This window comes from Pelecanus crispus, chromosome 5 (genome assembly GCF_030463565.1).
Source record: "Pelecanus crispus isolate bPelCri1 chromosome 5, bPelCri1.pri, whole genome shotgun sequence".
In the NCBI taxonomy this organism is placed as follows: Eukaryota; Metazoa; Chordata; class Aves; order Pelecaniformes; family Pelecanidae; genus Pelecanus; species Pelecanus crispus.
This window is the reverse complement of record NC_134647.1, coordinates 23,099,133-23,112,571: the sequence shown is the minus strand read 5'-3', so window position 1 is coordinate 23,112,571 and position 13,439 is coordinate 23,099,133. Positions and strand designations below refer to the sequence as shown.

The 13,439-nt window shown below is 37.9% G+C and overlaps 1 protein-coding gene across 1 annotated transcript; it reads right to left on the bottom strand.

The window, feature by feature from the left end:
- Positions 1–1,173: 1,173 nt before the first annotated feature.
- BBS5 (Bardet-Biedl syndrome 5) lies at positions 1,174–13,135 on the bottom strand. The gene is made up of 12 exons (XM_075710114.1): positions 13,074–13,135; positions 11,373–11,455; positions 10,428–10,493; positions 8,475–8,524; positions 7,648–7,775; positions 7,068–7,203; positions 5,969–6,064; positions 5,380–5,442; positions 4,398–4,532; positions 4,201–4,284; positions 2,363–2,386; positions 1,174–2,252 (listed from the first exon to the last, which is right to left on the bottom strand). The coding sequence occupies exons 1-12, from the start codon at positions 13,133–13,135 to the stop codon at positions 2,151–2,153; spliced, it is 1,029 nt and encodes a 342-aa protein (XP_075566229.1). The 3' UTR covers positions 1,174–2,150.
- Positions 13,136–13,439: the final 304 nt, after the last annotated feature.

The window sequence follows — 13,439 nt, the reverse complement described above, 5'->3', positions numbered from 1 at the left end:
TTGTATTTATTTGTAAACAAACCCCTACTGTTTAGACATAAAATATACAATATTCACGTACAGTTCTGCTTTCAAAAATAATTTAAGTCTCCACCCCCCCTTAATAAACACCATTCTTCATTTCAGATAATCTGTAGACATTATCGATCCTTTTAAATTCGACTGTACTAGAAATGGCGTCAACTGCTGTTGAACTAAACCGAAAACAGTACACAGGAAAGCTAGAACAGAGAATGAAAAACATGTAATCTATCATATTAACATTATTTAATGGATGTGTGATTTAAAAAAAACAACAAAAATTTTCTAAATTTAAATTTAAAAAGCCCCAAATCACACAAGTAGTTTGAAAAGTGAATGTGAAAAATTATGCATATGTTGAAGGTTTCACAATTTAGACTGGGAACATTTAGATTTTTATTAAAGGTGGTAATACAGATCCAAAACAAATTTGAAATTTTAAGTTCTTTAATGTACCTTGATGAAGGACTGTATTTTTCCCATACAGAGAATGCTTTTTACCCATATGGTAAAATGTTCTTTGAAGGTAATAGAAACATGATCAAAACACAACTAGTTGAATGCAAGATCTACAATGAGGTATAACATTATGAAAGTTTATTAAAATTGTGATTGCTTTTCAATATAGGTAGTATTTAATTAAAATATATACCTTGAAAGACTTTCTACAAACACCACAATTATATTCACACCACAGTTACTTTACTATGACAGTCAGCTGCTAAAACAACAGCTGAGAGGAGAGCTCATTTGACTTTTTCCACTTATAGAAAATAGCACAGAGTTCTTATCTCACTAGAAAACGTAACAGCTGCATCCTCCTTTAAACAATAAATGACTCATTTCTCTCTAACACATAACATCATAAAGGTCTAATGACTCAGACACAGAAGCTATTTCTCTGTGCACTTTTTTCTCGATCGTTCCTTAAAAAAAGTGCTCTAGCCAAAAAAACCCCCCACCCCAAAACCAAAACAACAACCTGTACGAAGATATCTGGATTACAGTTACATACCTGGAATGATATGTGCTTAACAGTTAACAAAATGATGAGACATGAAAACTAATATTTGGAACAATATTGCTTTTTGTCAAAGTCATTAGTAACACAGCACCTCTGCAATGACACAGCCAATAAGCCTAGGTACAAAATGTTCCGGATATGATGATATTTCTATGTTGCACAACATTTAAAAAGTTATGGAAATTTGATTTGGATATAATCGTTATGGTAAAGTACATCACTGTGTATAAATACATGAATGCTTTAAACTGAGCATCAAACTATATACCACACACTGCCCCATCTCAAATGGTGGTCTCCGTGTATGTACGAAGAGGCTTCCTATTCTGACATACTTCCAGGTAAAATGGCAGGTGGCGGCTGGTCCTGGCAGCCAGTCACAGCGCACTATGTAAACACATGGGGCATGAAATTGTAAAACAACAACAACAAAAAAAAGGTGGCTACCTGCCATAAAATGGTGGCTGAAACACCATGGCAGACCCTGTGTTGTTAGGAGAGGGAGCTTCCTGCTCTGACATCCTTCCGGGGGGAAGCAGGATGCGGGGCTGGTCCTGCCAATCATATGCCTGAAAACACCTGGGGTATGAGTGTGTCAAAACCCAGTCAGCCAATCACAAAGCAGCCTCAAAAGGTGGGGTATGACATTTTATGTAATGTTGGCTGAAATAAAAAGGCAGCCGCCGTCCATGTAGTGGAGAGGGACTTCCTGGTCCTCAGAGCCTGACAGAGGGGTCCTTACGCCACGTGGCCAGAGGAGGGGCGGGACTTCTGGGGCTGTGGAGCACGTGACTGCCTGCAGGGGCGGGGCTTCCCCCAGCAGCTGGGGCCCTGCCCCTTATATTAGATACTGGTTGTCCTCCTGCTACTTACAGAAACAATGTAATAAATCATACAAAGCTTTTACACAGACGAGGGTTTTGAATAATCTTTCCTTTATGACATACCCTGAGGGCTTATTATCTAATATTTGCCTGCTCTTTAGCTTTGGCATGTTCTTTCTCTGCTGCTCTGGTATTGCTAAATTATCTTCTACAGATCTCACAAGCCCAGTAAGAACTGAGAGTCTTTCCTTGCTTCGGAAACAAACGCACGTCAACCTAAATCAGGTCATTACTTCCCAGAGTCCCTGGAGTGTGAATCCGTCCTTTAGCTTCTCTATCGCAAGTCCTAGTTCTTCTGAAAAAACAGGCTCCCGATCGTGTTGCTTTTTTGAAGGCACGAGATATGAGAGAAAATAAAGTAGAAGGTACTTCTTATTTTTATTATCCGATTTTAACAACATGAATTTGATAGTATGAAAAAAGACGTTCTTACCTTGTTTTCATCAGCAAAGTAAGCCTGCAAAAGAAAGAAAAAAGAACTCGCAACCTTGAAAAAACAAAAAAAAGTCTAAAACCAAATCTGCTAATAATTCCTTGGGGTCAAAGCTGCACTTGGTAAGTTTTCTTCAACAAGCCAGTCTGTATGGTTTTTATTTTTGTTTTGTAAACAAGATCAGAGTTTTTTCTATGTTGAAATAATTTTCAAAAGGGTTCTTAAAGGAGTTGGTGATCATGTTATTTTTCATTAAGTACCAATCTTTGAATTTTCCATCATAATAAACAAAGATTTTTAAATGGTAACATTTTCATATTACATTTGTTAAACTGACAAATACTTATAGATAAAATGTTAATATGAAGGCAAACTGACAGCATCCTAGAATTTTCTGCCTCATGTGTAGCAGCAGTTATTATTCAATTTAAAAAACTAACTTAAAATGTATAAGTAATATCAAAATTCAGTTAACATCATACTCAATCTAAGAAATTAACAGAGTAACTGAACAATTGACCAAACTTTTCTACACTCAGGCAGAGCTCTGGGAAAGAGACACAATCTTTCCCGTTCTGTGTGTATGGAAATTAAGGCTCAAATCAGATCTCCGAAAATATCCACAGCCCTAGAAGTCTCTGGACCAGCAGGCTGTAGATCTTCCTATTTACCAAACAGAGCCTGATCTTGCTTCAGCTGCCTCTACAGACTGGCAAGGGGCATCAAAGAAAGCATTTTCCTGCTCAGCTGGATCTCAAGCTATACAAGACTCTACAGAACAGCATCGCAATCATCAAGTGTCATGGAATATTGGTGTGGAGCCACTCCTTGGGTCCTGAATGATCTATGTCTCCTACAGCAACCCCCTTCTAATCAATTATAGCTTCCAGTTTTTGTTTTAGAATATGCAAAGCACAGTTATTTAACCCAGGTGACAAAGGCACCAATAGAGCAAACAGAATCTACCTTTAAGGAAAAGGTAGGACTTCAACTATGTTGAAGACTGAATAAAAATGTGCAAAAATGAAAAGAAAAAAAAAGCAAAAAATGAGGAAAAAGGAGGGAAAGGAAGAGCTAAGAGCTTATCTGCATCAGTAAATGATAGCAAAAGAAAAGAAGGTGGAAATAAGTTTGGTGCTAGCACTGCTAATTTACCAAATTTCTGAGATTAATTAAGAAAACGTGTCAATTGTCAATGTGTCAAGGCTAGCACTTGAAAACATGCGCAGTCTACCTGTGCAGTTAATCATGCAGTCAGGTGTTACTGGGTTGCACAATTAAATTTGGAAATCCCTATAAAGAAGGTCATCAAGCAACCTCAGGCATTTATTAGTAAATTTTCCTGAAATACTGGGAGGCAGATACTAATACAGTTTTCTAAACTGGTATTGTCAGGAGTGACTCAAAATTACCACTGCCTTTTAAAAATCTTTCAAGTTTGAATCTCAGATGAATGTTGAGCATCCAGATATCACCATCTATTAATCTGCTCCAAGAGAAGGAAGACTTGTTTTAATATAATGTATTTGATTATATTATACTGCTGGTTTTCAAGGTATTCCTGGTCTTAATGAGTTGAGAAACTACATACAAATATTACTTTAAATATCTACTACTATTTATTTTGAATAATAGTTTGTTCTTAAGTTAAAAATCCATACACAGAATAAATCCCTGTAGTAACCAGGATTTTGAATAAAAGGCATGTAGGTGTGTTTCAAATATAGAAAGTTCAGTTGTAGCTTATCTTTAATAGAGGATTACAGCTGTACATTGCTTACATTTGAATAACCAAACAAGAGCTACTTTATTTTTTAGTTTTCTGTGGAGCAGCTTACCACAAAAGCATCTGTATGTTCATCAGATTCTATTTCCACATCATCTTGAACCTGCTCCACTGTTAGGTCTTCAAGAGGTTGAGGCTGCAAATTAAACACTGAAGTAAGGAAATTCACATATCTAATATGTTTAATATATTTTTATTACTGCTGTTAACACAATATTGTACCTAATTTAAAATAAATGAGTGGAGTACCTTTTCTTCCATTTCATAATCCACTCCAAATATAGGGTTAGCTGAATAAACTCTGTGAAGTGAATTAATTTCTTTCACTGCCTCCTGTAGTTTCTCCACAGGGTCTACTTTAAAACCAAGTACATATCCTCCACTCTATAGAGAAAAAAGATTACATATATTTATTAGTGTTGCCTATTATTTAAACAACTTTTCCCCCTTGATAGGGATTTGCAGTTTAATGATAACAAATTTCAGTTTGCTGATAAAACATTATCTGTATTTTGGTATAATCTTATTTTCATTCTGCCAATTAAACCATGGGTGAAATAAAAACTATGACAACGTTTCCCTGTGAGGTAAATAAGCTTTTAACTGTTAGCCCATTGTATAAGTTGGGAACAAACTTCTTACATAGAAAAACAAAAGCAAACAAGGGTGGGAGAAATTCAGAAGTGATACTAATGATTTATTCCTAGCTACTCAGCAAATGTTTAGCCTGTTAGATCTTAATATTGTTATTAAAGAAGCTTTCAGATACAGTACAGTAAAGTTAGTTGAACTTTAAAAAAAAAAATCATCATTAAAAGCATTTCTGATTAAGGTCAAATTGAAGAAAACTAATTTTGTGCCTTACAGCAAAACAGATACACAAGTAAAAAAGATTAAAAAAAGTGGTCTTAATTAAGTATAGAAGTAATTAGATCCCAAAGATAATCTGTCAGAAGACACTGTTTTTAACAGTTATTTTACTTTATTTTAACTAGTCGTGCTGGCTGATTATTGCTTCGCTTAGAGAAACCGTAAGTCACAATAGCCATATTGACCCTAATATACAGACATTTTAAGCAGTGCAAAGAGGACTTTTTTGAAGTCATGTTCAAAAGGCCACACAGAAGGAAAACTCTAAGTACCTTAAAAGTCGCCCTGTAACATTTCAGAATTAGAGAACTATCATATATAAAAATATAACCAATGGAGAAAAGCTATTAAAACTTCTTACCTGCTGAGAACTCTCTATCACAAGCGCCAAGCCAAACTTTGAGTCTCTTATTTTTATTGAACGCTAATGGTAAAGAGGCAAAAACTGTTTGTTAAAAATTTTGGAATTACTTGATAAAAATCTGCTTTTTTTTTTTTTTTTTACTGTACTAATTACTATTACTGGTTCTGGAAGCTTGGCTACCAGCATTCCCTCCCATTTACCACTACAAATCTGAACCCCTGAACTTCAGGGAAAAGTGTTTTTATCAGAAGTGGTAACAGTGGTAACAGTTAATTTCTGAACATCAGATTCACAGATCATTAATCCCAGTGTATGTAGGTGGCACGAAACATCATAATGAATAGTTTGAAAATTCGAAATACAAGCCATTTTCAACATGTGTACCTGCCCATGAAAGCCCCCAATTAATCTGGACAGCAGGAAAAAAAAAAAAAAAAAAAAATCTACCCTGTGTTTGATGCTGGTAAGACTAAATTCCCCCCTGACCATAGGACATGAAATACTAATTTTGGTGAGCTGGGAGTTTTAACCGAAGACTTGAACTTATGCCATTTCATTTTGAAAATGGTTGTTGTAAGATACTTACAATTTGTAGATATGGTATGCTGACATTAAAGCTGTCATTCATATTTGCGTGCCAAACTATTCTCACGTTAGTAATAAAAAATGTTCCCAAATTTCCCTATTAAAGAAAAGGTATGTTAGAACTGCTTTGAAGTATAGATCCTTTTTTCCAAATGTGATGATTACTGCTATCCATTTAAACACAAACAGGATACAGCTTCATGTTTAATTCAAGCAAAGCCTGATTCTTTCCCACCAAAACCAGTCAAAATGCTTCTATTCATTTAAGGACACAAGATCCAATCTTTAAAGGATACAGCACCCGAGTGGTGAAAATAGCTGGGAGTAGGACTGCAGCAAAGCAGGATCAAATCACAGCACAGGAGACCTCATGGGAGTACATGAAGCATCTGAGAGTGTTCTTAACTGTACAGATCTGGAATTGGCGTATAGCATAAGCATAATGGCATGTGGGTTAAACTTAGGCAATTGTGGAGATGTGTGCCAAGGGAATGCAGAGGAAAGAACTTTTTAGCTTGTCAGGATGGATCCTATTTCCATTCTGGACTAAAATTGCACAGACAGAAATAACAGCTCCCATTTTGTTTCATGGCTCTGGGAAATACTTGCAACTAATGCCCTGTAAAATAATAGAAATGTTTTCTATTTTTTCCTTAAAGTCTTTATTTTTCCATGTTTTAAGACATAGACTCCTATTCCAATATTTTCAATTTCCAGTAATCAAAAGACAATATAGTCTTACGCTGTAGTCAAGGCTGCACATAAACATACAAATATTCAGCAGAGCACTTTGGAAACAACATGATTGTCTTTCAGGATGACACAGAGTTTTAGAACTCATAAATATATCTTTTTAACAGGAACGGTATATCTAGTTCCTTGCATATTAGCCGAGTCATGTGGACTTCAGGTTGCCAAAAAGAGACTTTGTTGTACTGAGTGGCAAATATATGGGATGAGCTTCTCCACATGCATCAGCTGATGAACTGAATTAAGGGTAATTCCTCCAAGGTTAAAAAACTATAGCAGTACAATTGCTAGATGAAACCCAAAACATTTTAACTTTCCTGTAGCCAGCATAGTCTCATTTTTCACTATACCTGGTCACTTGATAAATTCCAAACTCCATTGATTTTATCATATATTTGTTCTTGTGGTAATAATCTCAGCTGCTTGTTTTGAATCAATGCACTTCTCAGCTTCAGATCACGATACATTTTAGAGGTTTCATAAGCTCTGCAAAAAATAAAAAATACATGTTACCATTTCAGTGTTTTCTATTATATTTACTGTTTGTTTTAGCACCAATATGAAATGTTGTGCATTTTCAACTTTTCTTATCACCACATTGCACAAAAATGAGAGTACTATTAAAACTTCATCAACATAAACCATTATATTTCAGCTTTCCTTAATGAAGTTATCTTTAAAAGTTAAAAGGGTTTTTTGGACATCTATTTTGATCTCCTGTATTGTTCATGTGTATACTATTTCTTTCTTTTCCTTAGGACAGTCATCGCCCAACCCCTACTGCAAAGCATAATTCTTCTGGGTCCCATGTTATACGTAGTATGGACATCAAGAATCCTTTATTTTTCAGTACCGATTAAGTCACAAACATCCCACATATATGATTCACTGAATTTTGTAAATGAACAAACACTATTTTAAGTACGCTACCTGTGTACAGCAATAACTGAAGTGAAGAGTCTGGGACTCCCAGGGACAACATTGGTAAATATGAACTCAAACCGTGTATTGTTACATTTAGTCAATATATACAGAGCTTCTGTCTGCCCTCGTAATTTCTGTAAGGAAAAAACGAAATTTAACATTTTGACAATATAGAAGCTGGACTGTACAGGAAATAAATAATCTTGACATATTTTCTAAATTCTTGATCTAAATAGTATATCTGAATTCTATAGTATATCAGAATCCTGATTCTACCACTGATCTACTGCTGTCTTCAACCGAATTCAGGTTTTTTGGAGGAACTAGCAGTTCCATCAGCAGTAGAGCTAATGAGCCTGCCGGCTACACATTTGCAATATCATGACTGAAACAGTATTTTTGGCTTTGTTACTACGTTGCTGCCTGGGGAACCTATATAATCTCCCTGCTAGTTCTTTGCTGCAAGCCAAACAAATGGCTTCACAGTTACATGTAATTCAGGCTATGTACTTGAGAGCTTTCTTGAACAAAATTAGTGCCTCTCTAGACCTTTGTTAAATTTAGACACAATGAGCCAACATGTGCTTGACTTACCTTGAGGGGAGAAGAATCACCAGTGTGATTACATGAGTTTTACTGCCTTAGGAAACTGACTAAAAACACACTCATATAGAAATGTAAAACTCTCCCAACTTTTAAAACTAAACTTCCATTACTATTCTATTACTGTTCTTGCAAGTAAACTTTCAGATTATTGTTGATATAGTGCAATAAATATAAACAATGAATTACAGCTTCTTTTATTATTTTAAAAAGTATTTTTTGAAACTTACTGAGTTGGCAGTTCTTGTAGTTATATTTATAATGCAGTTGTAACCAACAGCTAAAAGTTAGGAGACAAAAAAAAAAAAAAGAACAGTTTTGAGAACAAGAAAAAATAATAGTCAAAATTACAAAGTACAACACTGAATTTTGTAGCACAGCTTTGGATGCTGTTTGTGAGAATTATACCTTGTGGTTAATGGTCTGGGCCCTCATCTTAAAATCAAAGACTAACTTAAGCTGGAAAGGACCTTGGGAGGTTGTCTGGACCAAAACTCTTCTCAAAGCAGGACCAACTCCATCTGGCTGCTCAGGGTACTGTTGAACTGAGTTTTGAATATTTCCAAAGAAGGAGATTCCACAACCACTCTGGGAGCCTGTTCCACTGTTTGACTGCTATCATTGTGAACGTTTTTCTCATAATATCAAATCAAAATTTCCCTTATTTCAGCATTTGACTGTTGCCTCAAGAAGGTCTGTTTCATCATGATGTTGCCCGTAGATTTTACCCTTATAAATAAAACTTTCTACATCAATATAATACTTTGTAGAAGAGCTAAGGAGATGACAAAGAAAAAAGCAGCAAAATGGAAAGTATAAGTGGAGAAGAAACAAAAAGAAGAGGACAAAACAGTTATAAATAAATTTTATTTTGCCTCTTCTACAGTAGTGCTCTGATACAAAATAAAACCAGGAAAAATCCCAGCCGTTCTTCCTAAAACAAACGAATGCACTAAAATGGTGCGGGGCTAAATCTGAATGTCAATGACAATCCTCCTACTGATACCAACAGTAGCACAGCCAGGTTCCGAAAAAAAAATAATTAACGGAGAACTAAAACTTGCTTTGGGAAGATTCTGCTTCTCCCAAAGCTCAGATGTGGCAGCAGTTACGTAGATAAGAATATTGAGTCTTTACGGAATTTATACTTTATGAAAATACCAGAAAAAGACTATTCCCTAGGTTGCTTATGAGAAATTTTCTACAGCTGAAAGAAACAGCAATGGTCAAAAATGCCATCCAATAAAGTATTATTTTTCTGCCTATATATTCCCTTAATATAAGAAATAATGCAATACACTCCCTTAATATAAGAAATAATGCATTATCTTGAAAGCTAGAGAGTATTTTAAACTCTAAAAGGCATAGGTTAGACTTCCTTGAGCTTCTATAGGGCTGAACTCCATAAGCTTCTTTGTGATCTCCTGTGAAAAGGTCTGTTCTAAAACTCAAATACACAAGCAAACGATTTTTTAGAATTTTATAAATACATATAGAAGTAGCAGTGTGTGTGTGCACACTTATATGTGTGTGCATGTATGAGATAGCAAATGCAGAAAAGCAAGCAGGCAGAGGGCATAAGCTTATATACATTATGAACAGAATACAGATTTTAAATATTGACTGGCTATTGGAAACTGAGCACTGGAAATAATTTGTGTACAAAGTAAGTGCATCCTGCCCCTGTTTTAGCAAATTAAATTAAATGTGAGTAGACCTGCTAGCTACTCATACAGTTAAAATTAGAAGCGTATTCAAAGCTTGCAATAGTAAATTTGGAAAGGCAGGTACTTGTGGGGAATAAAAAAACGCAGGACAATACAGAATGTGAATAAACAGGTGGCAACAAGAAGTACAAGTAAAGCAATGTGTGAAGAAACTCAAACTTTTGTTTCTTTCTAGAAAAACAAATGAATCCCACATAGGCCAAATGAAAAATATGGCTGAAGTACTCTTCAACTTCTGTTCTGAGAAATTAACATTGAATAGTAATATTTTGCTATGAATTATTATAACAGTTCCTATATTACAAATAAGACTCATTAGTAACAGTTTATTTCAAACTTTACATAGCACCAGAACTATACTAATGTGTACTGTAATCAATACTATTGTGAAAGAATAGCATGCCACCACAAAGGAAACACAAAATTTGCAGTTGTTTAACAGGAGATGATACTTACAGAGATTGACTCTGGGCAATGACAATGACCGCCAAATAATCCGCAAATTTGTCACAAGCAGTCTACCTGGAAATAAAGAGTATAGATATTTTTAATCTGAATAACTTCCGTTTAATTTAATGTTCCACATATGTGGCACATATTTACTATTAGCTTTGAAACACCAGAATGTTCCTTCCCCTTGACAGGAAAAAGAAGAAAAGCACAGGACACCCCAGCAGAAAAATCACCATAGAGTTTTGGGTTTTTCGGAATGGTAGGAGAGAAAATCCACCAAGGAACAAATGAAACAACCTCTAATATATACCAGCATTTCTCAAAACCAAACTAAGAACAGTTACTGATTTCACATCCACCTGCCTATGGTAAAATGTGGGGACACAATCAGTGCAGAATTTGCTCTGGGGAGGAGAAGGGGAAGGCAGTGAGTTAACTACCGCAGCTGTCTTCATGAATAGCCTCACCCCTTTATGTCACATGCAAATTTCTTCGATTCTGTACCCTGTACAGCAGCACACCCAACCCCAGGAAGGGTCACCTCAGCATGCTGGCAGCTTCATGCCCTTGCACACTAATATATATATATATATATATATATATTCCTTATGGATTCAGTTTAAACGAGGTTAGGAAAAACTAAGCATTAAACAGGATTACAGCAAAAGATCACCACAATGTTTATAAATGGATTATTCTTACAAGGCTTTCAATTCTAAACAAATTCTGAGACAAGATTATCACCTTCCTATAACTTTGAACAAGAGATACTATTTGAAAATACTCCAAGGGGAGACAGATCTGTGAAACAGGCAGGATCTATTTTCTGCCACAGACCACAGATACTGAGTTCAATTGAAACCAGACAGTTTTTTTTCTGAACATTTTTTATGAACCTACACAGGTTAAATATTAGAAACTTTACAATTTCCCTGAGTATGCTGTTACCTCTGTCTCCATTGTTTCCTTTGGTATCTTCAACAGACTCTAAGCAGTCTATAAGGACCTCTCCAGGTCTCATTTTCATTTGTCTAAAAAAAGAAAAAAGAAGAAAAAAATTACCTAATGAAGAATAGATTAGATTTATCCTCCAAAAGAAGGCCATTTCTATTTCCCCACTTCGCTTTCCTTTCTCCTTTTTTTTGCCTAGTGCATCATACAATGAAAAATCCACATATGCACACATACACACAAATCAACATTATATACCTGAAATTGTTATCACTATATCTGGCATATGAAAAATATTAATACCTTTGTTATTAAATTATAACAGTAAATAAATAATTCTGTAGCAAGTGTGACCAAACAAACTGTACCCCAAAATAGGGAGTAAGTGTGTGAAAATGGGAGGGAAAAGCAAAGAAGTTGCATGCACATAATTTTTAATGGATAGAGTTTGTTGCCTCTTGCTGTACTTCTAGGTCATAAGGAGTGGAACTAGGCCCAGGAAAGAACAGATGCCAGCAAAGGAAATATCAGATGTATACCGACATTTGAAATGCTCTGCTAATTTTTCCACAAAGGGTGTGGTTTGGGTTTTCTTTGGTATTTTCCTTGATTTAACTGGTCTAACCACTTAATTACATAACAGCAGATGTGTGTGAAATTTTGCTGTATTTTAATTGTATTGTGTAAAGCAGCCAAAACTCTCCAGTGTATTGACATGACAGGAACAAAATGCATTATCAGGACGGGAATTCCATGAGATACTACTGGAGATCAGGATCAAGACACTAGGTACGGACTCAACAATACATCACCAGAACAGCACAAAAGATATTAGACAGGAGGCAGCAAGAATAGTAACATTAGCATTCAAGAAAATGTGGAAGCAGGCTCTGTCTACATGATAACTCTACAAGAAAATAAGACAGAACTGCTTAAACAGCCGAGATACAATCTCACGTTTCTAAAATTAGTGCAGGCAGCATGTCTGAGGGACAAGGGGTGTTCTCAGTAGGGTCAACTGAGTAGGAGGGAGATGAAGCACGACGGTACACTTCCAGCCTCCACCCCAAAATCATCGCCAAACAGCTGCTAATTTGTAGCTCCATATTACAAAAGCTATGCAGGGTTTTGCCAAAGAAACCAGAGCAGAATTCTTATGTCTCGGCTACAGCTGACAGCTCACCGGCGGTGACGGCCCGCAGGGGCGAGGAAGCACTGCCTCCACGAGGACGTACGCGACAACCCCTCAGCCCTGGCCCCTCCGAGGCTGCGCAGCCGCCGCCCGCTCCCGTGAGCTCAGGCTGCCAACACCAGGGCAGGGACGCCGCGGCCTTGTTACCACTGACTGGTACCGTCCCTTCAGACGCACACCTTGAGTTTGTTTGTACTTCTCAGCGCCAGGTAACGCTACAGGCGGCTGGGAAAAGAACACCCTTCCCTCAGTCCGCAACCTTTTTTTTTTTTTTTTTCCTTTTCTGTTTAGATCGGAACGGCTACCAGACCCCACCTACCAAAAACTCTCCAGCCAGCCTCTTCCCACCTTCCACACACGCCCCCCCCCACCCCCCCGCACCGCCACACTGCGACGGCTCCCAGCCTGCACCGCGCCACTAATGGCGGCCGCGCTCAGCCTGCAGGCAGCAGCCGGACGGGTCCGAAAGGCCTGCTGTAAGGGGAGGGCAGGGAAACGACACTCACTGCGGGGAGATGTCGAAGCGGACATCTCTGTCCTCCCACAGCACGTCCAGCACCGCGCTCATGGCTGCCGACGGCGGCTCCGCGCGCCGCCGTGGCAACGGGGGGGGGGGGGGTGGGGGGGTGGTGTCTCGCGCTCCTGCAGCCATCGGGATTGGCTGCGGCGCTGCGCGTGGGCGTAGCCGCCCGCTCTCCCGCCCGTCCTAGCCCCGCCCCCGGCTCGGCTGAGGCGGCGGCCGCCGGGCTGCGAGGGCCGGGCCCGCCCGCCGCCTTCCCCGCTGGGGCCGCCGTGCCTTGTGGCCGGCCCGGTGGCCTGGTCGTACAGCCTCGGCCACGCCGGCGGCCGCCTGGCGCGCGGGAACGTTTGGT